Source organism: Sparus aurata, chromosome 13 (assembly GCF_900880675.1).
Source record: "Sparus aurata chromosome 13, fSpaAur1.1, whole genome shotgun sequence".
Lineage (NCBI taxonomy): Eukaryota > Metazoa > Chordata > Actinopteri > Spariformes > Sparidae > Sparus > Sparus aurata.
In genome coordinates, this window is record NC_044199.1 from 29,518,659 (window position 1) to 29,545,155 (window position 26,497).

Here is a 26,497-nt window from a genome sequence, read left to right on the forward strand (position 1 = left end):
TGACAACTACTTCAGTTTTGGAATTAACTGAAAACACAATCCGTCTAAACATTATTTTCCCTGCAGGTATATTGCGGCGTGCATCGATAATAAGAGCCCATTCAAATCCGTTTTTTAACATTTTCATGTGAAAGTCTCGGATGAAAATCAGTGCTGTGAAACGGCTTTAAGTCCATGACACATCACAAATGGTGAAAAAATTTCAAAGTGACATCTTCAAATTGTCCAACTAACAGTCCAAAATCCAACGACTCTTCATTTACTATAATAAATGACAAAGAAAAGCAGGAAAACCTCAATTTTTTAAAACTTGAACCAGCAAATATTTGATGTTTTTTGCTTGTAAAAATGGCTAAAACAATAAAATCGATTATAAAAACAATTTACTAGACAGCAACGGTACATGTTGGAATTGTTAGATCTCGTTAAAAGCAACCAATATGATGCATACAGGACTTATTGCTATGGTTAATGGCATGGCACAAAATGGACGTAATATCCAAAAATGACTGGTGCGGTCTGTAGACGCAGATTGAGTGATTTTAGCACCTCTGTCACCTACTGACGTAGCTGCCAAACCTCAGAGTGATAGGCAACAAGTGTCATTATACTGGAATTTATAACTTAAAAACATCAAAACACACAAACAATAATGATCTTTGCCAGGAGAGTGCCTTGATTCTTTCTTTTTTTGTTAATTTCTGTTTTTCTTATCGCAAGCACCTTCATCACATTACGTTCCAACTTCCAAGCTCTCCAGACTTTTCCTTCATGAGGACGCTATGTGGGCAATGCAGCAGTGCATGTGTCAACTCGTTGTTGCGTTTCAATACTGCCAGAAATTAGTATTCAAACCTTCTGATATTCAGAATCCATGTATGGATATGAAGAGAATTTGGCGATGCTATTGGCTACGCATAGCTGACGTGCACCTCCTCAAAAATATACTACATGTAGGGAGAGAGAGAGACCAGGTAGGATCTCCAAGAAGTGTAGTCGATGGCTAGGCCAGCAACTTACATTAGCGGGTAAATGAGAGAAGAATTGTGATTGTTCTCTTGTATTAATCACTTTATTATTGCAGTGCTTTTATTTTGGTGGGCTGGATTAAGTGGTTGAGCAGCATCACAGGAGCAGAACATGTTACTACAGTTCTCAAATATCTTTTCTGGCTATGTGTGTGTGTGAAAGGATTGATTTTAAAATACTATTACTTCTTTATGAAGCACAAAATGGTTTAGAGCCAAGTACATCTCTGAACTGCTGCTGTGTTACAGACCCCTCCGGACCTCTCAGGTCCTGTGGGACTGGACTGGTTACTGGCCTGAGGGTTAAAACAACATGTTGAAGCAGCCTTTAGCCTCATGCGTCACATATCTGGATCTAACTGAAGTGAGCTCTGGTCTAGCTGCTAACTCTTTTAAATCAAGGCTGAAGACCTTCGCTGTCAACTGCAGCTTTTTAAAAGCTGAAGCACTTGATCACTGTAAAGAGTGATCATTTCTTCCCCTTTTAATTCTCTTTCTTCCTGCTTTCAGTGTCGTCTCACGCCATATGTAAAGCTCTCTGAAACGTCTTTGTCTTTAAAAGGTGCTATACAAATACACTTCCTTTGCCTTGCCAAATCCTCCACAAGTCCCTGCAACATAAACAGACTGTATGAAATACTGTGGGCTGAAATAATAGCTGCCATAAAAGCAGATCCTGGCAGCAGGAACACAAATATCCGTGTTGTGAATCGTAAAGACCTTCAGATAATATCAGCTACCTGGAGGATAAAGGAGCTCGGTGTGAATTTGTTACCTTCCTTTCTGTAGTGCCCTTCAGAGGACCCTAAAACAGTTGGTGCCTCGATTTAACCCACTGAAGCTGTCAGATCACAGAGCAATAACACTGTTCACTGTGGGGATCTCTGGCCAATGTGTATTATCTTGGTGCTTTAACTACTGGTCACGACCCAAAATAGATGATGTAAGGCGAGAGAGTGGGTGCCCACAAGATAATAGCAGTAATATCTGGAGTCAATAAGCCTGGATGTAAGGGTGATATTAAATTCCTATCTTCTACACGGATGGACTTCCTTTCTTTCTTTGTTTTTTGTACTTCTGTGTCTTTTGCTCAACATCGTCTAGCTAGGAAGGGTGTTATTACCTACTTACTTTTGTCGTGTTTCCAATCCTTCCTCTGCTGAAGGAAATATAAAACACATCAGTTCTTATGTGCCTGAAGAGGTGAGCCAGGGTAGAAGAAAATGATATTCATTTTGAATAGTGGTTTAGTATGACACCAGCTTGAGAAGAAAACACACAACAAAATTTTTCTGATAGATACAAATTGATCGCCAACAGCCTCAAGTTAAAGCCTACATTTACTGTAGAATGCAACTGATATCCAGTTTTGACACAGTATGTTCTGTAAAATGTGCAGTATCTCTTTTATCAAGAGGAGAGTTTTACACAGGGTGTCTTGTGTCTTCTAGATTCAGAGAAAATGTGTATGGTATCTGTACAGTTTTGAAACAGGATCCAAAAGCCTCAACTGTTAGCTAGCATAAACAAAAATAGGGAAGCTCAGATGCAATTTTAAAGAAATAGCTGCACTCACAGGCGATGCACTCCTGTAAAATGTCACTGAGAAGCTAGGCATGGGACCATATAGAAAAATTTGTGTTATGACTATCCTGGGAAAACATAATTGCGATTAAAAATATAATTCTGATAATCATCAAAAAATGCTCTTAAACACGGCACCTAAATACACAATACATCTCTTTTCCTTACGTAGCTTAACTGAAATTCAACTTATCTCAAGTGTTTTTATCCTGATTCACAAAAATCCTCCCATTCGTACTCAAACCAGCAGATTTGTCCCAACCAAGAAGTAGTCAGGCACTTAAGCCCACATGGATCTGCAACTTGTCATTTGATAAGAAACAAAAAACAAACCAATATTAGATATATCACGTTTAAAAGTAAGCTTTAGCAACACGTTCTTACTCCCAACTCATACTAATACATCAGTGGCCTTAAGATTCAAACTATGACGCTCTACCCAACCCCTCAAAAAACGATTTGTTAATCTTGAGGTAAGGATCATACTTCGGTTTAAAATAACCACGCTCAGCAATTGGCAAAAAGTTATCTAAGAGAGGTCTGTGGGGGGGAAAGTCCTGTGTATGTCCTGTCCGACCACCCCCCACTTTTCATATTACTGCACTAAAGGGTGCTTTAAGAACCGATGCTAGAGGAGGTAAGTGCAGGGTCAAACTTAGAAGCGTATGGCCACTGAACAGGCTGCTGTTACTTGATGCGTTGGGAGTGAGAACAGGCTTGCTCTAGATTTTGTTGCCTTCAGATAGAGCCGAGTTCGTTAGTCTTTATGCTAAGCTAAGCTAACTGGCTGCTGGTTTAGCGTACAGAAAAGAAAATCGTGAAAAAAATCATAAAGGTCCTTTTACTGCTAGAAGTTGTTCTTATTGTGGAAAACAAATGATCAGTCAACATTGTGTAAATGCCAGTTTAATACTCTGTCTATAAACTACCATCCAGATCATCCAGTCAGCTCCTTGTTGGTGTCTTTCATCACTAATTGGTTCTCACTTTGTATCCTGCTATCAAGAGCAAACAGCTGAGGCAGATCAATACTCCTGATTAGCAATTTTGCCGCTTCTTCGCCACAGGTCTGTATCATGCAACATTAATACAAGAGCTGTACATGTCTGTGGTGTTTGTTTGTCCACCCACCATGATTAAAACATCGCTCATGTAGTGTGTTTCCGCTGTATGTGTCACACTCACGATATTCGACAACCATAAACTAAACTTTCTTTTCTGCCTCTGAGGCAGCAGCACTACATTCACCAAATTTACGTCTCTCAGACAGGTTTTTATTTGCACTCAATAAATTTGTAATGTTGTGACAGATGAGGATGCTAGGTGTGGGAGTTATCTAACTGTCCCTGTTGGATCATGAAAAGGATTTATGATGTGTTGCACGGGCCTTTTGCTTTGATGGTGCAGGTCACTGGAGTGTTATATTTTTGACGATCAGACTGTGAAGGAGAACAAGTTTTACAAGATGGAGTAGTTTTTAATTTTCCATTAACTATGTTAGTACTATGGGGGTTTTTTGGCCACTTTGGACAGCGGAAACAATGTGTTTTGTTTGTTTTTTTTGCTCAATTTATTGAACTGATGATTTCCTTTTTTCTTCTATATCTGCGTTCAACCCTTAAATATACAAAAAGTCATTTTATATGTTGCTAACATGAACATATTGATTACAGTTTAGCAGCTTAAATCTTTACCTTCAAGTTTTCAAACCACATTTAACCAGGTTTAAAGCGTTTACCTCTAGCTGTCTTATCAACCTCAGGTCACCAAATTCGTGTTTATGAAAGCTGGATAAAAAAAAAAAAAACGTAAAAAATCCCCATCATTTTGTTTGAATCTTCTAAATTCCATCGTTAAAAATCCTGAGATCGATCTTTGCATTTTCACCTTTTTTGACTCAACATGTACATCTGCTCTAAATGCTATATATAGGCAGTTGTCACAGTCACGTAAGCTGTGACCTGAATAGTTTCAATCTATGCAGACCCACCAGCAGTTTTAAAAAAAAAAAAAACGCATCTACGAGATAGACTGTAAACGGTTCCTGCACACTCATCTGAGCTCTTGGTTTGTGTTGAGGAGATATTATCTCTGGTTATGAGGTCGACCAGCTCTCTGCAGACTAACCAGAAGTCAACAGAGACAGTGCAGATTAATTAGTCAGCAGACTTTCTGCCCTGTCTGGGCTCAAAGTGAGGACAGAAGTGAATGCGCTGTTCTTAGTTGAAGCGTCTGGTACTGAGAGTCCACGAGTAGCTTTTATCAGATTTACTTTGAAAAATACGAATAATGGTGGCACCGTTCTCAGTATTGCAGGTCTCGTTATACTCGCGTTATTCTCAAATAACAGTGTTGCCACTTATTGAATGAATAATGGATAATGGATCTCTGGGTCTCCTGCGTCGCCCCCCGCTGTGTGCACGAAGCCTCCAGACGCAAGTTCACATCTAGAAGGAGGGTGCTGTTCCCTGCGGTGCAGACGGCGGTATTGACGCTGTGCGGCTGTTCCCTCCATACTGACTGACAGACGCTCCATTTATTCTTTGTTTTGTTTGTTTTCATATATGTTTGTTCCACTTTGTTAAGTGTCCTTGGGTACCCTGAAAGGCACGATATAAATTAAATCTATCATTATCATTATTATTATTATTATTATAAGTCTTTGAAGTGCTTTGTGCAGCTCTGGTACTCATCTGATGTTACTTAATCAATGAGGAGTTAATCGATTCTGGACTTTGTCATTTGTTTCATTATAATTATGGTACACTGTAAATAACAAACCATTCATGACACACAATATTGTCGTTGAACCTGCACAAATGGACAAAGGGACTGTCAAAACGATATATAAACCTCATTTTCACTTGAAGCAAAAAGTCATTCGTTGGAGGCCTGATATAATTTTGTTATATTACGTTTTTTTCAGTGTTTATTGATTTATTTTTTTAAGGCCAGCATTGCCTAATTAATTGAAGGCCAATTTACTACATAAAACTGGTGCTCTTTTTCAATAAAATAAAAACACTGAGTTATGCTGGACGCAAAATATTTTGCTAAAAGTTTGTGAGTGCAAGCCTTTTCCAAAAGTTGAATGAGGTTTACATGGTATGAACTGTATCGACAGCAGCAGCATCAATTTCCATTGCTTGAATGATTTAAACCTTTTTATAGCCGTCTTTATGATTATTGATTAAGATGTGAATAGCGACACACTTTGGTGTTAATGAGCACAGTAATCCCAGCGGTGTGACTAATAGGTGAAACACACTCGAGCAACATGTGACGGATTGACGAAATGTTTAAACGTGTAATCACAGCAGAGCTCCTTCTATAACAAGCTGTTCGCATTTAAGTGCGCACTCCACTTTAATTATTCCAGTTGGGATTGTCTTGTTAGTAATTGACCCAGGCTCTCCATATTAGGTTTGGGGTGGTATCGGGCCAATTAAAGATCAATAATCCTGATTCTTAGCTGGCTGCTTCTTCACAGTGGTGTCTGTGTATTTCAGCGCCAACAAACAGTCGATGGTGCTCATTAGTAAGCAGCACAGGTTTGAAGTCAATATGTTGGGAGCTGAGAGGGTCAGGTCAGTATAGATCTGAGCTCAAAGTTAGTCGAAGGAGTAAAGAAAGAAAGCAACTGTTATCTTCTGTTTTTTTTTTAGCTTATTTCTACCCTTTCTTCTCAGACTGAGTGATACAGCTCGTTGGTAAAATGAAAAAAGCAGCATCCTTACATCAGGTTCTGTTGTATCTCTTCCTCCCTCGCGCCCTCTCCTAGTATGTCTTCACGGTAATTTGCCACATGTGCGTCACATATCACTTAAGTCAATACCGTGAAATCCATTTTTAGTCACAGGCACTAAGACACACACTATACACACACACGCACGCATTCCCTCTCTGGTCCCAGCGGGTTCGTCTCTATCTCAGAGATCAGTTTGGAAATTTGTTTTGACGCAGCTCCTGCCTCTCTGCCTCGGGGCAGCACACACATGGACACACATGCTAATACTGCAGTTGACTGACATGACACGCATACACAAATTCATCTTCACATCATTAAAAACTGTTACCACCTACCTAAGTGAACGTAATAAAAGTAAAAAGTTTCAACGGTTGCTGGAGGTGGAGACGGTGAAGGAGAACGTTCAATAAATGCTAATGGAAATGATTTTTCTTGTTTGTTTAACATTATTATAAACCAAATATTGACATATTGTCACTATGGGGCAAACAAAAACACCAAGTGGTAGACGTGGACAGGAAATAAATTAATCAAAGCAGCACAAGTTTCATATCTGGTGGGGAGCTGCAAAAAATGCTTTCACGTCAGATTTATAGATCCTGATTAGTATATCGGCAGGCTCCCAATATTGTTTTATCACAGATTAATATCAAAGTTCTTACAGGATGTTGTTGATCTGCAATTGACCTTCGCTTTTCTAGATACGAGTTCAGTGTTCTCTTTATTTTTTGTACTGACATCACAGTAAGACAGTCAGGTATGAATAATGAAATTAATAATGGTTGAATTCCATTTAGCTGATTTAGTTTCAGGGTTCTGGTATTGTTCATGTTGGCTATTTTCATTTTTTTAACTGTTTGTTTTAGTTTATTTGTATATATCAATACATTCCCCAGCCCTAACTTCAGCCCCTTCTGATTTGAATATTGCACTTCACCATAATGTGATTTCGTTATCATTACAATTAACTGTACTGCCCTATTTAGTAAAACACTAATTTGCGATAAAGTTTGTTGTACAGCTGGACAATTTCAAAGCCTCAGAACATATTCATAAATACTCAAATAGATAAAAAAAAAAAATTAAGTACAAAGCCAAACATCAAGTGAATGAATTTTTGTTTCTGTGGGCCAAAAAATCCATCATCAGTTGGATGTGAGCAGATTATTCCTGTTGCTCAAGATACCCAAATTGTCTCTACACACACACAAACAAACACACACACACACACACACACACACACACACAAAGGGCATGGTGCCCTGCTGCCAGACACCTGTTGATGTAATTACTGGTTGATGACAGCCAGTGCTCTGCTGACTGCTCTCTCTGTGTGTGTGTGTGTGTGTGTGTGTGTGTGTGTGTGTGTGTGTGTGTGTGTGTGTGTGTATGACTTAGAGGAGGAAACAGTCAGCAGGTGATCGTGTGTACGTACAGTTAGTGTATGATCCCATATGTGTGTGTGCATTAATTGTCAGGACAAGAGGGACACGATGACTGCAGATAAAGAGAGAGAGGGCGAGAGAGAGGGTGAGAGAGAGGGAAGGACTCTGTGGTATGAGAGGCGTTGGGCCTTGCTCAGCACACTTAATACACTTGTAATGCTGATTATCTCCAGCCTGTCATGTCATGGATGGATGAGATAGAAAGGAGGTGGGTTCGGTCGGGGAGGGATTAAGGCAGGAGGGAGGATGGATGAACCAGTACGTGGAGACGTAGATGGATGGTCAGCAGCAGAGGAGGAGGAAGGCATCTCGCAGCTGTTTCCTGGTTTCAGGCAATTTTTTAAGTAGTTCCATTTTGTTGGTTATTTATTAGTTATTGTTGTATTTTAAATGCACACTGCATTGATGAATTGATTAAGCAGATTTGATTGCGTTACTTCTGTATCAACCTGTGTTTTAAATCACCTGCCACAAATAAAATTACCTACCACATTTGATTTACACCGGCCAAATGAATTAATACTGGACTGGTCATAACCAGACGGCCATGGACAAGCAAGCATCTCACTTGAGTAGTCAATAACAAAAATACATTTAAAAAGGAATAAAAGGTGTATGATACGTTTTAAATTCATACTCACTATAAACTGTTCCTCTCTTGACACCAGCATGGCCGATTTTTGCTGATTTCATCAAGGAAATAGTGGTCATTTCCTGCCATTATTGAAGGCTAGTGAAAATACAAGTTAGTCACTTGACACTTTTATAAACTGCAACCACAATAAAAATCTCTCTTTATCAGAAGGAAAACAATGAAATCTCATCCGCTCTTCCATCCTGACGAAAAAGTGCTGTTTTGCTTTGGTTTCATTGGCTCCCTATCAGAGAGATGTGTGAAACTGAGGCTTTCAAATGTTTTTTTGGTAAGAAAGTGTGAGACTCTGTGATCTTTAACGTTTCCCACCTTCCACAAACAGGGAGAAGGACTTCATGGTCCATTCACGTTTCACAAGAGCATTTTCAATTACTTCATAGAGAGATTTTAACCACAACTCTCTGAAACCATTTAATATCTCAATGTAAACATTAATATGTTCAATGATGACCCGGGTTAGAGGATTCAGATCTTGTGAATCAGAATGAAATTGATTCAGGAAATCAGTGGGGCTAAACGAGTCTACTCAAGAGAATAGACAATAGCGGAATCTTCTATTAACCCCAACACATGTTCTTAGATTTGTGTCTGTGGGTTAATATATGCAAGTGGGACAGAGAAAATGGAGAAGCGCTGCGTTTGCTGATTTAGAGATGGATGAATGAATAGACCCAGACAGATTGAGATAGGATGGGACAAAGACAGATGGAACGAAAGAGGAATAGAAAAAAAGCCCGACAGAAGTACAGATAAATTGTTGGGAAAATTCTGTACAGATGGGAGGATGGAAGATTAAATTGCAAAGGAGGAAAGAATGACAAAGGAGACAGTTGATCCAGACAGAGGAGAAAAGGTCAGAGGCTGTTTGTGTCAAAGGAGCAAGAAAATTCAGTTCAGCTCACTTCAACTGTGCTGGCCTTCACTTGAATACCTGAAAATCTCGGTTGAATATGGAACAAATCAGCACAAGATACAAATTAATCGCCACTCCGACCTTTAGCAGAATTTCCAGCATAACAGAAAAAATATGAGGCAAAGTCAGCTGAAGATATTTACCAGATCTCATGCCTTCAAGACTTGTTTTTTGCCGTAAAGTGAGCATATTTAATTTCATTTGAAGCTTTTTTCTTAAATTTTATTTCTCTGACCTATCAGGCTTTTTAAATATATTGATCTGTTCCTTGAGTGTGTTTTAAAGATTCTTGATCATGTCAAAGATAATGAAAGTTAAAAAAAAGGCCATAGTCCACACCAACAGAAGCCCCTCTTTCCCACAAAAAACATTGCTTATCAAACACATCAGCAGTAGCCCCCCCCCCCCCCTTTAATTCCGTGACTTCATGACATCACACTACATCGCTGTGTCACACATTTGTGTATTAATTTATGCATCGCAGCCAGTTATGTATGTAAGCATTGATTTAGCACAGCTGCTCTGTTGTTGTTAGCAGTGCTGGGTCAGGCGTGTGTGAGCTGACCAATCAGAGCAGACTGGATATTCGGGAGGAGGAGCCTTAAAGAGACGGTTAAGACCGGGGGGAAACACTGCACTGGAAGTATGAGAAAACTGGAGTGTTTTTTGAGTTTTTAAACCTTTTATACCATTAACCATAATATTATTATGAACTTCATGTGTCTCTTTTAACTTACAGGCAGATATCCAGTATTTTTAGGCTGTGTTTAAATCAGTAAAGTATGGAAACTGGTGAGTCTTTTGGGATTTTTTTTTTAACACACCTTCCAAAAAACTGTAGTTCCATGTAGATTTGAAAAAGTTCAACATTCTCGTTGCACCGAAATGTTTTATTTATCCATCGGCTCATACATTTAGTGAAATATAAAAGTACATTTCGACAAGCAGTACACTTTTTCACATTAAATATTTATGTCCCCTTGATCCAACAAAATGTGTTATTTGTAAAATTACTCTGGTTTGGTTCACTTGCAGTTTGTTGAAATAAGAAAAAGGGAAAAAAAAGGCTGCATTGCTACTATCAGCTTTAGAAAGTTGGCCTTGATATCCAGAGTTTGTAGGAAAGGTAGTCAGTAAAAATGTGGGAGAGAGGGAGAAGAAGAAAGAAAACAAAAGCACAAAGGTTCCACAGAGTTATTTTATTCAGACTCCTCTTCTGTTTCTTGCTCTTCCTCCTCTTTTACCTCCCATCCCGCCCTCCACTCCCTCTGTCATGGGTCCAGGCAGAGGTAGTTGTTTTTGAAAACGGTGTGCGCACACACGCACGCACGCACACACACACACACACACACACACACACACACACACACACACACACACACACACACACACACTTACAGAGTGTCCTAATCAAAGCCAGGCTCTGCACATTGTGTCCCAGTTGAGCAGCTATTTTTATCTGCAGCGCTCTAACAGGGATGGAATGGGTCAGATAGGCCAGGCTGACGAATCCATCAAGACCAACAGATAAACAGTCAGCCTGCTGGACTGCTAGTACACACACACACACACACACACACACACACACACACACACACAGTAATTCACACACATATACTGTTAAAGTAAACAAATAAATCAGCTCTGTTTCTTTATCTGTCACACAGTAGTCAGCAGCGCTCATGCAAACTCGTACAGCCATTACTGTACACACATACATGCACACACACACACACATTCAAATACACTCACACAGAGGCACAGGTAGTTCCAGTTTATCGTGTTGTTTCCAGTTGTGTTCCCACCAGACTGATATCCTCCTGGTAGATGTATTTATATCTCTATTCCCTGCTATGTTCTCCCTCTTAAATACCTGAATCTATGCCATCATAGACTCACACACACACACACACAGACACACACACACACAGTCTATCCTGTCCTATTAGCTCCATGGCAGATCTTCAGCCTTACACATGTATGATGCTGCCACCACACACATACACGCACAAGTGGTTAGAGACACATGATTACCGATTTACCGTCGTAAGAGAAATCCAGTTGGCGGAGATCCAAATTTTCAGCTTGTTAGTTTGGGATTCAAGAGCTCTGGCTTGGACCCAATTAGTTTCTCTCCCTACCTCCCTCTCTTTCTCTATTTCTGCATTTCTCTCTTTCTCGCCCTCTCCCCCATCTTCCCTCACTTTGTTGTCATGTTGGATATTATGTGCAGTGTGTCCACAGCTGGAAAGCAACAACAAGTTTTACACGTTAAAACAAAACTGAGATGATCAGTCATTTGTCTCGTACATAAATATGAATGTCGGTTGCATTGAACCCGACATACAACGCTGCTACGAGGACATTAAACAGCTATAAAGCTTTACTGCGCTGTACGTGGTGTTGACTAAACATTTACAGATCAGAGAGACTACGAGTTGTACAGTATGTGCTCTGTGCATTTCTGTGTCTGCTGGCTCACTAACCGACAGGAAGGCATTCGCGAACATGGAAAAACCCGCTTCACGTGTACAAGCTGATCCTCCAATGCATATTTACCACCTTACATTTATTTTTGTGGCGACACTGTTTACGTTTATACAGACCTATAGCATAAATATGTGAACATAAAACATATGTTTACAGAGTAGGTTGTGCTCTTTTTATGAGAAAAAAATAATTACATAATTTGAATGTATATTTTCCAAAGATGTTACAGTACTTCAGCATTTTTTCATTTTTAGATTGTTAGTTTTTCATACTTTTCACTAATATTACAATCAGTGATTTTAATCCATGGGTAGATATTTAGACTGTGTTCACTTAAAGGTTTTCTGTCTTATTCTGATACCTGTGGAGCCTGTTTTTTTATGTAGTTCAGAAACTATGACAGCTGTAGCTTGAATGGCCTGGTTTTTGCATACTGGATTATATCTTTTGGGAAACATTGTGAGTTGGCATGAAATGACACATGCATGTTTACAAACCTTGTGGTTGACTTTACGACAAACAAAAGAACCACAGGTACATATTTGTAGAATTTTTGCGAAATCACAGTACACAAATTTTAGAGATCGTCTCGTGTTAAAGTCTGATGAAAAAAAACTTCCGTCCTAAAGCGCACACTGACTGGGCACTTCCGTAAACAAGAGTGTAAACACTGAACTTCAGTTGAAGAGATCAGTTCCACCCTCGTTACTCAGACTACCTGGACATTGGGGATACTGATCGTTTTGCATGTTGAAGTTCATTAAGATTCACCTTTGCGCCAAGTGAAGAAGGTGGGGTTAGTTCATGACCAAACGCGAATAAGTCGGTCTGAGTTCTTTTGGGATCTTCTCTTCCCACTGCATCACAAGCTTCAGGTACAAAAGCGTGTGTTAGCGCAGAAACCTTGAGTTTTCTGTCCAAAATTTTAAATCTCCTGTCTGTAATTACTGTCTTATCTGTAGACAAAATTATTCCGTTCGCATTCGGTATCTACAGCTGCCAGGGGACCACACGTCAGCTCTCTATATCTATGTCTTTGAATCTTGTTTACTCAGCCTTTTGTACCTGTCGGTCTCTCCCAACCTGTCTCTCCATTAGTCTCATCCTCCGCCTCCTCATCCGCTTCTATCTTTTCCATCTTATTTTCCTCTCAGACAAGCACAGCTTTTTCTTTTAAACATCCATATGTGTTTAACGTTAACAAACACCCTCGCCCGTTCATCTGCCGGCTCTCCATCCACTCGCATGCACACTTGTATGCAGCTTATAGGGCCATATGATAGTAATTTGACCACATGGAGGAGCAGGAGGGCTCAGCTGGAGTTTGAGTCTGAGCGTAAGAGGAGTCTGGGATCCAATTTACTGGCAGGAAACAGGAAGTTGTCTCCTGACTTAATTACTGGATGCAATGTAAACCTCTGATGTTATATACTGTACCTTAAGATTTAAGTCTTGCTTTGATCACCAGTGATGCGATATCTGTCTCTGGTAACTAGCAGAAAGCGCACATCTGTAACATATTTCTTTTTCCGTTATAAAGTTGTTTTTACTTTTTTTGAAGCAGACAGTTGCCTTTTTATAAATGTAGCAGACATAGAGCAACATTATCATTCATTTACCTGATGAAGCTTAAAATACACTCTCTCTCTCCTGTTTAGCCTCGGTTTGATCCCTGATAGAAATGCCTTCAGCTCCTCAATGTTCCACTTTCTTCACCAGCTACTTGCTAACTTTGTGTGTCTGTTGTTCACCACTTGCCTGATCGGGCAGGTGAGTTGATAGATTTACCAGCCGGATGTTGCTAGTCCCATTTTTCTTGTCCTGGGCAATCTTTATATTTGAGCCCTCATGTCTTCTGGTCATAATGTTTATACGTCTGTTATCCTTACTGTTGGGTTTATGTGCGCTAAATCATGATGAGACATGCCGCCGATGTCACACCCCTGTCTTGTTGTTCTTTTAACAGTGTTGTCTTGTGTTTCAGGTGCGTAACCTGTGCTACATGGTGACACGGAGGGAGAAAATGAAACACACCCTGTGCGACCTCCAGGAGAAGATCTTCCACCTACAGATACAGCTACTGGAAGAGGACATCGCTGGAGGTAAGACGGAGAGAGAGAGAGAGAACACATGGGTGTGCGTCTGTGGTGATGTTTCTAATTCCAGTCATCTGAACACGCCAGTGTTAAAACCTTTTACTTTCACCCACTCTAGCACTGCAGCCAAGGCCGCCAACACATACTCTGTCCACCAAAGAAAAAAAAAAAAACACAGTTTGGAAAGCTCAAGTGCGTAACAGTTACATCAAAACCCTTGAGTGTAGTGGGTGGACAGTTTTTTAGAAATGGCCTGTCATCATTTTTGCACAGCAGGCCACACTTGACACCTGCACAGCAAAGAACACTGGAATAATAGTTCAGCCAGATATTGTTGCGCACACCATCCACATAAATGGAGCTCGATTTTTTATCCACTCTGCACAGACGACTGACCTCGACTCATTTCACGCAGCTGCTCGGTCATGAAGGACCATAAGGATGAAGCTAGCTGCTTGGTTTGTTAGATATCTACTCACAATTACATTTATAATCTTAGTGGGACCACCAGGTTAAGGTTAATACACTTTTAGCATTTACTCTGTTAAAGAATATTTGTATCACTTCTTATAGTGGGCCTTAGACTGTTTGCATTATCATCATATCACCTGGAAACAACCCTTTGCCTAAAGGAGCTAGCTTTAATTGTGATCATAGAGAAATCATCAATAAAACAATAATGAATAAAACTTTATTTACACATGTATTATCTTTCTAGCAGTGTAACAAAGTGCCTCACAAATGATAAATATCTAGATTCATTCAAACAACTAAACACAACAGAGACAAAACAGAGTCAAGAGGACAGTTAATGTTATTTAAAACAATACATTTACAGTAAAATGGTCTAGGAACAGCAGTTACAAACAATTATGGTGCCTTTTCATGAAGATTTTTGAATCAAGTTACTTCGCTAAACCTTAGCCAGACTACCCCCAGAGCCTGTGGACTCATCACCTTTTGGCACCAATCTGGATTTAAGTACGTCTGGTAAGATTGCATCTGAGCATCTGGCACGAGGCTGTGCTGCACATGGGGATGCAGGGTAAGTGTCACTAAAAGTTAGTAGTAAAATCTTGAAATCCATTTTAAAGAGAGAGAGTCAGTGCGAAGCAAAATCCAGAGTGGTACTGTCGTATTATTTTGTTGTTGAGAATGTTTGATTTGCGTCACAGCTGCGATTTGTAGCAGCTGAGTCGATGAAGTGAGCTGTGGCTGAGACACGGGGACAGGAAGTTACAAGAATCTATTTATGTTCGATATCTTAGTCCTTAGACCTCTGGTAAAACTGATGAAGACGAGCAGCACCATACAGTGAGCTTTGCTGATATATTAAAAAAGGTGTTACTGAGTTCTTTCGTTAGTTCAACATTATAAATGCATTAGATCAGATTAAAGGTTTGTTGTTGTATTTTAAACACAAACTTGCATTCATTGTTTCCCCCACGATCCTTGAACAGTGGAGGGTGGCAGTCCTTTTGGGGTCAGTTCAACTTTAGTCCACCTCTCTGTGCTAGTTTTTTGTTTAGAAGCTGTTGATAGACAAAAAATAAATATCTATTCCGCACTTAAGTCTAAATGTTAGCTCTTATTGTTTAGTCTTATTGTAGAGTTCAAAACTTCCTTTACATCGAAAGAAGCTTATCTCAAAGATATCCGTCAAATAAAGGGAGAGTGAACAAAAAATGATGTCATTATTATAGCAAATAATAGTTTAATAATTCCCATATGCTCATAATTTAAGCTGAAAAAAATGAACCTGTCCTAAGGCAGTAAAGTTTATTCCCCTTTTTTCTGACATGGCAACCTTGTCAGCCTCGACCAGCTGATGGAAGCACACATAATTGTACTTGTTGCAACGTTTCTAGCAATCGTCATATTAGGTTTCCATCTGTATGCCACACCAAAAACACAGCAAATCTTCGAATGACAGTGCAAAGTAATGTCCTCCTCCATCCCCATTAGATGTTAAATGCCTTGAGTTGGCGGTGTTAACTCTCCGCTCATGTGCCATTTAAATATAGCAGAATAAAGGGGCAACAATGAGTCACTAAATGTCGTCACTGGTTGAGGCTGCCAGTCAAACCTCAAACAGTGGAAAACACAGAAATCGTGATGGAAATATCACATTTATGTTAGTTTCAGCAAGGTATTTATAAACATATGTTATCTTATTTTAACTCAGAATTTCTGTCTACCTTTTTATTTTTGTTGTGTAACCGATGCTGTCAGGAGCACCACTTTTGTGGCTTTGACCTAATCTTTCCTCAGACTTGCAGCCATTGATAATTTGTACCACCTCGTAGGCTCTGCTAATCGAGAACATTATGAAATACAATAAAATAATTGGCCTTGTGAAGATCCTTTGCAACAACAATATCTCAAGTAGGATAACATCCATATTTAATATCCGAGCTGTCATCGTTATGGCGAGTTATGGCGTTATGGTGAGTCCTGGTTATGTAGACGGGACGAGAGTTAAAGTTAGAGGTGTTATAAAACGATGGTGACCTGTATTTGTCTGCGATAATGGGAAAGAACCCTGTGAGTTCTAGTAGCTTTTCATGACCAGCAGCTGTAATGGCAACGATAGTGAACTCATGTAAGCCTGCGTGTCTGTGTGTGTGTGTGTATGTGTGTGTGGTTAGAGTCCTCAATTTGCAGTGCTCATCATTCCCAAGGAAGGCTACACACATCTATGCACTCCACTAAATCTTACAAGCACTTTCACTCTCTAACTCCCTCTGTGCCTCACTAACACGCACACACACTCCCAAAGGCGCATACCACTCACACACACACACGCATACACGCACACACGCAGTGCAAAGCTCCTGACTCAGCACATTGCTGCCATCAGGTACCGGGAGCTGTGCTGCTGGCACTAAACAGCCATATCTATTCACACTGTAGATTAGAGAGGATAGTTTGGGTGCGTGTGTGTGTGTGTGTGTCTGTGTGTGTGTGTGTGTGTGTGTGCGCACGCACCAGAGAGTGAAGGATGAGGTTGTCTGCTATAATGATTTGTCGTGTCCCTCACCTTGTATCTACCTCTTTTCACTGCCTCTTTTATCTTTCTCTCTTATTTTCCACTCTCCATCCTCGTCTTTAATCTGTTTTCTCCTCCATCTGTTTCTTTCCTTCTTTTTCTCTCATTTGTGGTGTCCTCCGAGGCTTATAATTTCTACGTTTTTCTCCTTCCTCCAACACATTTTGGCTGTCTCATCCAACACCGTGTTTCAGACAGCCCATCAGTCATCTCAGTTTGTTCTGCTTTTGTCCTTCTGGACACACAAACTGCCAGAAGTTTCGTTTTTTTCAGACAGTGGTACAGACAAGTTGTGTTGAGATGGCTATATTGATAAAGTTAGAAAAACGACAATGACAAAAATTGCTACGTAAATTAGAATTAAGTGAAACTGGATCAAGACAGTGTGTCAACTGCATATTTATCTTATCTTATCTTATCTTTATATGAATGCAGAGCGGACCTCAAACAACTAGCTCAACATGTTGGGTATCATGTCTGTGTACCCTGAATGTGCTCAAACTGCTGACTTGGTTTTAAAATGATATTTTAGGTCCTAAATAAGGTTGTTTTGGTCAGAGATGAATGTGTTTGGCTGTTAAAATGAGTCTTGACATCCAATCTGAGGCAACACTGGAAGGTTTTACGACTGTAGAATCAGATTGTCAGATTCTAGCTCACCATGCACCAGCACCACCATCCTCCCTCCGGGCCTGTCTCCATGTGGGAAACACACACGTCTCTCCTCTAACCCAGCTGAAACAGAACCACAAACCTTGGTCCGCCTGTCTGTCTCTCCTGGTACTTAATATGTCGTGTTCTACGTTCTGTGTGCCAGTCTGCCTGTCCGTCTGTCATGTTTATCTGCCTGTCTGTCATATTGAGGGCTGCTCTCTTCATGCTTTGTGAACGCTAGCATGTTAGTGGCGGGCGGGTGATATCCCTGTAGTCCCACATAGAGACGGAGAGGCGTTGTGCTGAAACTACAAGGAGGTCTACATGATAATATAGCCTGTGGTATCATTCTGTGTGAAGTAACACACGTGTGATAACATAAGTAAAACCTCAGCATGGTGACTCAAAACCACAACGACGCAACAAATCTTCAAGTCTAAATGTCACAATTTGCTTCCTCCAAACGTATCCAAAGCAGCCACCAGAATCAGCAAACAATGAATCTTACTCATAGTAACTTTAAAGGATAACTTCAGTCGATTTCAACATGCAACTATATTGCTCAAGCTACCCTTGACTTGCCAGTACCGAAGACGTGAACATTTTTGGTCCAACCCTTACAGGGCTCCTTGAACGGAGAGTTAGCATTGACAGCTAACCCATGGGGGCAGAACTTTACACTGTGTTTGAAGCGTCTTATGCTCCAAATCTCACCCAAAAAGTTATGCAACATCAGCCGACACCTTACAACACAGCACTGCAGCGTGTATGACTCAAAATGAATAAAAAAGTGGTTAAAACAGTGTGTTTGTGCAAGCAGCCACACACTGGTTTGTTTACAGCCCTGTCTTCTGGTAGTCCAAACGAGTCGATCCGTCGAGCTTGCACTTACTCCCTCACTGGCAGAGACGAAAACTTGAACTTTGCAGAGAGAAACCGTAGTCCAGCATTTTCGTTTTTCAGTTCATACATGACCATGTTACAGCCTGTCATGAGCCATGAGCCTTACAATAGCCTGTTATGAGTCTATTCGCTCTGCACTGAAAGCTAGCTTGTCTGCGCATGATCGTAGCTCGTACAGAGAGGGGACTCGCCAGTGACGATCGAAAGCTGTTTCCGAAATAGTCACGATGGAGAACTTGTCTGATGTCGAAGTCGAAGATATCGACGACAAACCTTTTCAATTCGACGGTAGACCATATTTGTTCGAACCGGAGGAAACAGATGAGCAGTTACTTGCGCTAGAGAACGAGAGAGCGGAGAGAGAGGTGCAGAGAGCGGAACAGGCAGAGGTGGAAGCTCGACAGATCGACTTGTTTGGACTACCGGAAGACAGGGCTGTAAACAAACTGGTGTGTCGCTGCTTGCACAAACATACTGTTTTAACCACTTTTTTATTCATTTTGAGCCATACACGCTGCAGTGCTGTGTTGTAAGGTGTCTGCTGATGTTGCATAACTTTTGGGGTGAGATTTGTAGCATGTTAAGACGCTTAAAACACAGTGTAACGTTCTGCCCCCATGCTGTTAGCTGTCAATGCTAACTCTCCGTTCAAGGAGCCCTGTAACAGCCAATTTTCACTGGATACGTCTCCGCTGCGTTGCGTCTCCGCCACGCCAGCGGAGCAGATACGTTTCACTTTAGTCAATGTGTCAATCCCCACCAGGTCCGCTGCGCTGCGTATCTGCTCCGTCCCAGCTCCGGCAGTCCGGAGCCCTGCGGCACAGATACGCAGGACTATATCTGGCGGATGCCGGAGCACGATGCAGCAATTCAGCTGAATTTAGCATTAAGCAGACAGGAAGTCAAGTGCTAAAATAACAAACAGCATCCGGTTACCTTTCAAAATAAAACACTCCGTGTTGACACCAGCACACAAATCTCACAAAAGAGACAAACACAAGCTCTTCTGCTAATCCTTCGGTCAGGAACACTTCGTGTTATTGTTTTTAATAACACAGACCTATAACTGCCGTTGTGAGTGATTATGTGATTATCGCGGGAACTCCTCTGCCTCGTGAGCTAGCTGTCTACCATACTGCTCCGTGGCGGACTCAAACCGCAACCGGTGGGGATTGCCGGACGGTGGACGGCGGAGCAAAACCGGATCGGAGCCGCAACGCAGCGGACACGTATCCAGTGGAAATTGGGGGTAAGGGTTGGACCAAAAGTGTTCGCGTCTTCGGTACTGGCAAGTCAAGGGTAGCTTGAGCAATATAGCTGCATGTTGAAATCGACCGAAGTTATCCTTTAAGGACCGGGGAACAGAAATCCACACTCATTCACAAATAATATTTTTTCAACATCCAGATTTTAGAGAGGCTTTTTCTCAGCAGGAATAGAATTACTGCATAAAACCAAGATGACCTGTTATTTATTTTACTGGTAAAACCTTGACTCATGTATAGAAAGAGTCACTTTGACTCGAGAGGAACTCTTATCACACTTCTGTTTACAGAATAAAGCTTCACTTTGGAACTGAAGATAACAGGATTTCCCCTATGTTGGTTATCAGTTGAAACCTGATGGTGCGACTGGGTTTTGTTGTTAGTTAATGCTCTCTTTTTGATTTGAATGCAGTGTGTACCGGCACCACAATCGTACTTAAACACACATGTACAGTATAGACCTGTATTCTGTAGATAAGGCTTTTTTTTTTATTTGTTTTTGGTGAAAACATATTGATGCACATGAAAAAAAACAGGTTTAGTTATAGTGCTGTAGTGTAGGTAGGACATGTACACACACACACACACACACACACACACACACACCGCAGTATTATTGTTATGCAGGAAGTGCACTGCATTTACATTCTGGCTCAAACCGAACTGTGACAAGCTGACAGTGGTTAGTATTGGCCTCTCTGATCTGCTCTCAGCAAGTGCGTGTGTGTATGTGTGCAAGAGTGTGAGGAAGACAGAGAAAATAAGGATGGAGGAAGAGGAGGATGGGAAGGGACAAGAAGGTAATAGGATGAAAGGCAGAGTGGAGGAAGAGAAACGGTGGATAGGAAGCAGGGAGAGTGAGGAGGAGGAGAGGAGCGTGAAAGGACAGTAAAAAAAAAAAAAAAAAAACTTTCTCACATTGCACTAATGAGCTCAGGTAAAAAATGGGACACAGTGGCTACACACACACAGACTCACGCTGCAGTTCAGTGCACCTAGAAAGAGGGGAAATTAATCACACACTTCAAAAAGATGAATCCCCTGCTGCTGTTGCACCTTCTAAACAAGAGAGGGAAGAGGGTTTGGAGGGAGAGATGGGGAGAAAAGCAACAGCAGAATTTAAAGACAAAAGAGGCAGGGGTGGGGGGGGGGACGGATCTGACAAAAAAGTGTTTAAAAAGGTTTCCACTGCTGATAGTTGGATTTGTGCTGAGATTACAAACTGCAGGGGAAAAGCTTCCACATGTTCAAGCAGAGCCTGCAGGCGTCCTTGAAAACCTAAAAGACTAGTTTTCCAAGCCGTAGAACGTATAAAAGAGAGAGATCAGATTAGACACCAGGAAAAAATGAGGAAAAATGTTGAAAAATGGTCCCTGGGAGATAGGAGGATAAGACGGACCCTCCTGTCAAAACGGGGGGGGGGTGGGAAGGAACAAAATTAAAATTTCTGGAGCTGTGTGTGAAGAAGCGTTCCCTCTGGGAGCGCCTTTAAAGTTCCCCCGGCGTTAATGGCCTCCGCAATTTCAGCAACAGCCATAAAATAAATTAGAAGAAGGGGGAGAGCTGTCAGGTAGCTGCACTCTAATACAAATACTTGTTTTATACCGTAGTAGTCATACAGCACTCTTGCCACCTTCACACAACACAGTCATCTGGTAGTTCTTAGTGATTTACTGCTGCATCACTGTGACGTTTGAATGAACAGTGAAAGGGCAGAGAAAGCATTACTGAAGACTCCAGAAATGCAGCCAATGAAGTTAATTTAGACCCTGTTTCCTCTGGTTGAAATGCAAAAAAAAAAACCCTCCATTTGTCTGTTGATTAGGTTTCTGACCCTCTCACGTGCCAACATTGTCCTTTAAACTTAATTGCTGTAGTTTTAAAGATTTGATGTAAAGCTTCCCTTTCGTCAGCACCATCTCACTGGAAAAAAAGCATCTGCATGTGAGCCCGGATGCAAATGAAAAATCAGCAGTTCATTTTATCGTCACAACTCTCATGATTTCTGGTACAGTAAGACAATATGTTGAGAAGTTTTTCTCAAGGCCTGAGTAGATGAAGCATTTGTAAATAAAGTATTTCAACAAGCCTTTTTCTTTTAATGTTGCACTGCAAACAAAGAAAAGAGCTCTTTCAGGTTTTAAACAGATGCAGGCATTGTTCCTGGTGCAGAGCGACAAACAATCTGTGTCATCTTCTGAAAAGAAGTCTAGTGACTATAAGCAGCTGTAGTGTCACTTATATGTGTGTTTCTAAACCTGCGCTAATGGAGAAATATAAAAATGTAAAAACAAATTCATCTTTAACAAAGCTTATCGCTAAAAAGTGTATCAAATAAATATATAATCCTGCCACCAAACAAACTTTAAACGTGTCCCTTGAAGCTGGATCACAACCTCGCTGTTCTTCCTGCTTCAGCATCAAATCATTTGTGGCCATATTTGTGTTTGGTGCATGTTTTTTTCACACTCATTACTTTAAATTTACTGCGCATGAATTTGAACAGGAAGACATTTGGTAGCCCTTTGAAAACATAAATATCCCTGAGCAAAAAATGGAAACTTTCAGGCCCACACAAATGTTCTTTTCTCTTTTTTTTTTCTTTCCAAACATTTAGTATTGTACTCCTAGTGAACTATACTGTCACACTCGCCTCTCTCTGAGAGAGGGAGAAACACACAGGGTTGTCTCAGTGTGAAATCTCTCTCTGGTCTCTCTCAGCTCCATTCATGCATGTCCTGCTCCTCCATGCTAAAGCAAGCATGAGGACAGCCTACTGCTGGCTATGACAGCCACACACGCAGTGTAGGCATGTATTGTACTGACCAACACACACACACACACACACACACACAGACAGACAGTTTTAGAGTGCTTCCGAACAGCATGAATATGATACCAAAGCTTTTCTCTAAAGCTAAAAGCTCCACATTTTCGCCATTCTAGCGGCACGGCTGTATGTCTGGGAATGTTGATCTGTCAGTTGGTCCAACACTTTGGTCTAGACTGAAATATTTCAACAACTAATGGAGGGATACTGATAAAACAATGTGCAGATATTCACTATCCTCCAAAAAGATTAATCTTACTGTCTTTGGGGAAACCCTGACTTTTTCCATAGCACCGCCATGAGTCTGAAATGTATCATTTTGAGTCAAATGTTGTGTTATGTGTTATGTTTACTCAACAATGGACCCTACAACACACACAGAGGAAGCCGGGTTGAAAAGGTTGTGAGCAATGAAGTAGCAGGCAACAAAAAGGCTGGTAAAGGAAAAGACAGAAATAATGAGGTGCAGGAGACACAGACAAACCAACATAGCATAAAGGAGGAACAGCGATTTAAATACACGAGGTCTAGTGAACAAATTAAATAAAGGTGGGAAAACAGACAACGACAGGATGTGGAAAGTGAAACATAACACATAAGGATGTAATCTACGAAATGAAACCGGATACAACTAACCAAAAACCCAAATCCTGACACAAAGGATTAGTCGTTGTACTAACTGTGATTTTTCATAAAGAGGCAGGTCAAGGTAGTGGTTAATGCTAATTGGCCACTGTTGGCATGATGCTTACAAGCTTTACTAAGATAAGTTAGCATTTAGCTGAAAGCACTGTGCCAAATTCACAATCTTGCAGAGCTGTTAGCATAGCTGTAGTGTTGTTTGCAGATTTTTATCTGAAAAATACCCTGTAAATCATTTATAAAAAGGACGAGACTGGTCTTCAACAGGAAATTAACATACATGACTGTTTGCAAAATCCCTCGTCCCTACCTGAAAGAACAACCTCTGAGCTAGCGACCCATACACTGAGACTGGCAGGTTACTCGAACAGTAAGTTTGTCGCTAACATAAAAATAAACAAGCTAGCAACTAGCAGTGGTTACCTTCTCTTTTGGTGGGACACCATTTTGCACACTAGAATGAGAATCGGTGCAGCCAGACCTTTCTCCAGAGCTGACACAGCGCTGTGGAGGTAGGCCGGGCGACATTTCTACACCTACGTCACCTATTTGCTGCTGTAAACGGGCTTGTCTGGTGGTTGTCGGGCAGCTGCTTCTGCTCAGAGAAGGTAAAGAGATAAAAGACAATCACATGCAAAAGAGCTGATTGTTATACTGCACAACGTCATGAACATTCAAAACAAATCTTAGTTTATATTCCAGTGTTCCCTTTATTTTGAATAGCCAGATTAACCACACACATATTTTTGGCAAAAAGCTGTAAGTAATGAGCCCTACATACACCGCCTCTAACTTACTGATACACTTGCTGTCAGTGTCAGATCATCCATGTCGACTATTTCACCCTGCAGTGACTGCTGAGCCACACACACAAATAAAATCAGCTTATCTAAACCCCAGTATAGCTGTAATAAACCGGCAGGTGCCACCTGCTGTCCTGATGCATGCACACACATGCACACACACACACACACACAGTATATAAACATGATACACAGCAGCAGGAGAGTTAGTGAGCCATGCAGTCAGGACTCTGTGTTTGTGTAGGCAGCAGGAGTCTGTAACAACAAGACATCCCAACAATAAGGCCTCCCATGTCATAGAATAAGAGACGGAGAGAGATCATCACTGTGCTCTATATGTGAGAGTCAGGGGAGTGTGACTGCATCGTTTCCTTACATGCTGTGTGTCTGTATGTGCAGACGTCTGTGTGTGTTCAGTGCGATGAGCTCAACAGTAATCGTTATTCTTTTTTCAGTGGAACCACATCATAAATTATAGTGGTTTTGAATGTAGAGACTGGTCGACCAATCGATTGGAGAGAAACTTTACCTGCAGCTTTTTTTGATAATCGATCAACATTTAGGTTTTTATGTTTTTTTTTGTCTGACTCCAGCTTGGAGCAGAGTTAAAACTTCACATTGGGCTCTGGGAACTTGTGACAGGCGTTTTTTAAAGAATTTTAGGACATTCAATAGACTAAACGATTCATTGATTAATTGTGGGGAAAAAACTATACTTGTCGTGAAACAATAATACCAGATCATTTGATTATTTGCTATAATGTTGCCGGTTGATGGATTGTTAACGATGACAGCAAAAGCATTTTTAATGATTAAATTAAAACTTAAAATAAATGTAGGTTGTTTATTATTGTTATTATTATTATTATCATTTTTATTATTACAACGTTTGTTTCAGGAACTTAAGGGTGAAACACGGTTACAAAGCCGTAATCTGGGCTGTTACGACACTCATCTATGCTGAGAAAAACAGGTGGATTCAAATCTGGGCAGGTCAGACTTCTGTATTAGACTGTCAGGTCTTCTTCTTCTTTGGTCTTTGATCATGCTTACATATCAGTGTTACCTGCCTCACCCTCGGCTGGAAGGAGAGAGCGACGTTTCCTGGAGTGAGGGGACAGCTCGCAGCAGGGAGGCACTCTACAGGCCTCTGTTACATATCAGACTGTGTGTGTGTGTGTGTGTGTGTGTGTGTGTCAGCATGCTCACAGTCCCAAGGACAAACACATTCAGTATCTGGTGTGTGGGTATGAGTGTGGTCTCTTTCTTGAAAGGCAGCGTCTGTCTGTCTGTGTTGCAGTAGTTTTTCCTCTTGTCATGAAGTCTGAAAGGTGGATTAGACTTTTATACTTATATCCCTTCACAATAGACAAAAAAAGCCCACTAACACTCACTAACATCTGGCTTTTGTCAATGTGTACAATCAGCATTCACTCCCACGTCAATTGACTCATTATCCCCCTGTATTTATCACCTGCAGCGTCAAAGAACGAAGTGAGACATCTCACTCCTTAGCCACGTCTGTCATCAGTTCCAGATTGAATTTACAATTGTACTGATTAATTTATATATTTTTTTGTCAAGTTTAACATCTTCAGGATGTATGATGATATGATCTTGTACTGCTCTGTGTTTTTCTGCCGCATTTGTGATGACAGACGTGACACGCGATGGGGGAAATAAAAGAAAGGCAAACGCGCCTTCTGGCAATGTTAAAAAGTCAAACGCCTATTTTTAGTGGGTAAAAAAAATCCTGCTTTAAAACACAAATCTTGGTGTATTAGTGTATAGAGGCACAAGAACATACAACACAGTGTATCCACACACACATATGAACAGTGATGGATTAAATGGATAAGTAAGTGCATTTATGTGAATGTTAAATGTATAATTTCCATTTACTGCTACTTAATACTTCCACTCCACTACATTTTGGAGAATATATTGCCAGTTTACTAACTACATTATTTTGATAATTTTAGTTACTTTACAGATTGCTGACTTATTATTTTAACACGTCTTTACTGAGACTCAGGTTTGGCAACTTTTTACAACACTGCACAGTGTTGACAGTGAAGCCCCATGACTAGTCTCTGTTTTCTTGTTCTAACTTTGAGGTTGTCTCAGGTTTTGTTGAAGGCCACATTGGTCTTGATTCTGACAGCTTTAACCTCAAACTTGAGCTAGAGTACTAAACAGTCTTCACCAAATTAACATTTTGGTTTTATCTGGGTAAAGCATTATGTCTAAATGTGCCACTGAAGATAAACTGTGGTTCTGTCACATTTAGCCGATGGCACCTTCCCTTTTCAGCTTGATGATGACCTGTAAAAACATTTTCTCAATCAGACTTTTGAGTCATCGTCACAAGCTCGTTGTGCACTTTGAAAAC

General features: G+C 40.7%; 1 protein-coding gene across 3 annotated transcripts in view; it reads left to right on the plus strand.

Annotated features, from left to right (window-relative positions):
- The window catches only part of jade2 (jade family PHD finger 2), a 210,430-nt gene that overhangs the window by 152,433 nt on the left and 31,500 nt on the right, over positions 1-26,497 (plus strand). For all 3 annotated transcript variants that reach the window (XM_030437345.1, XM_030437344.1, XM_030437346.1), the window contains one exon: positions 13,848-13,965. In XM_030437345.1, the coding sequence (XP_030293205.1) occupies positions 13,848-13,965 (118 nt within the window). The remainder of the gene's footprint in view (positions 1-13,847; positions 13,966-26,497) is intronic.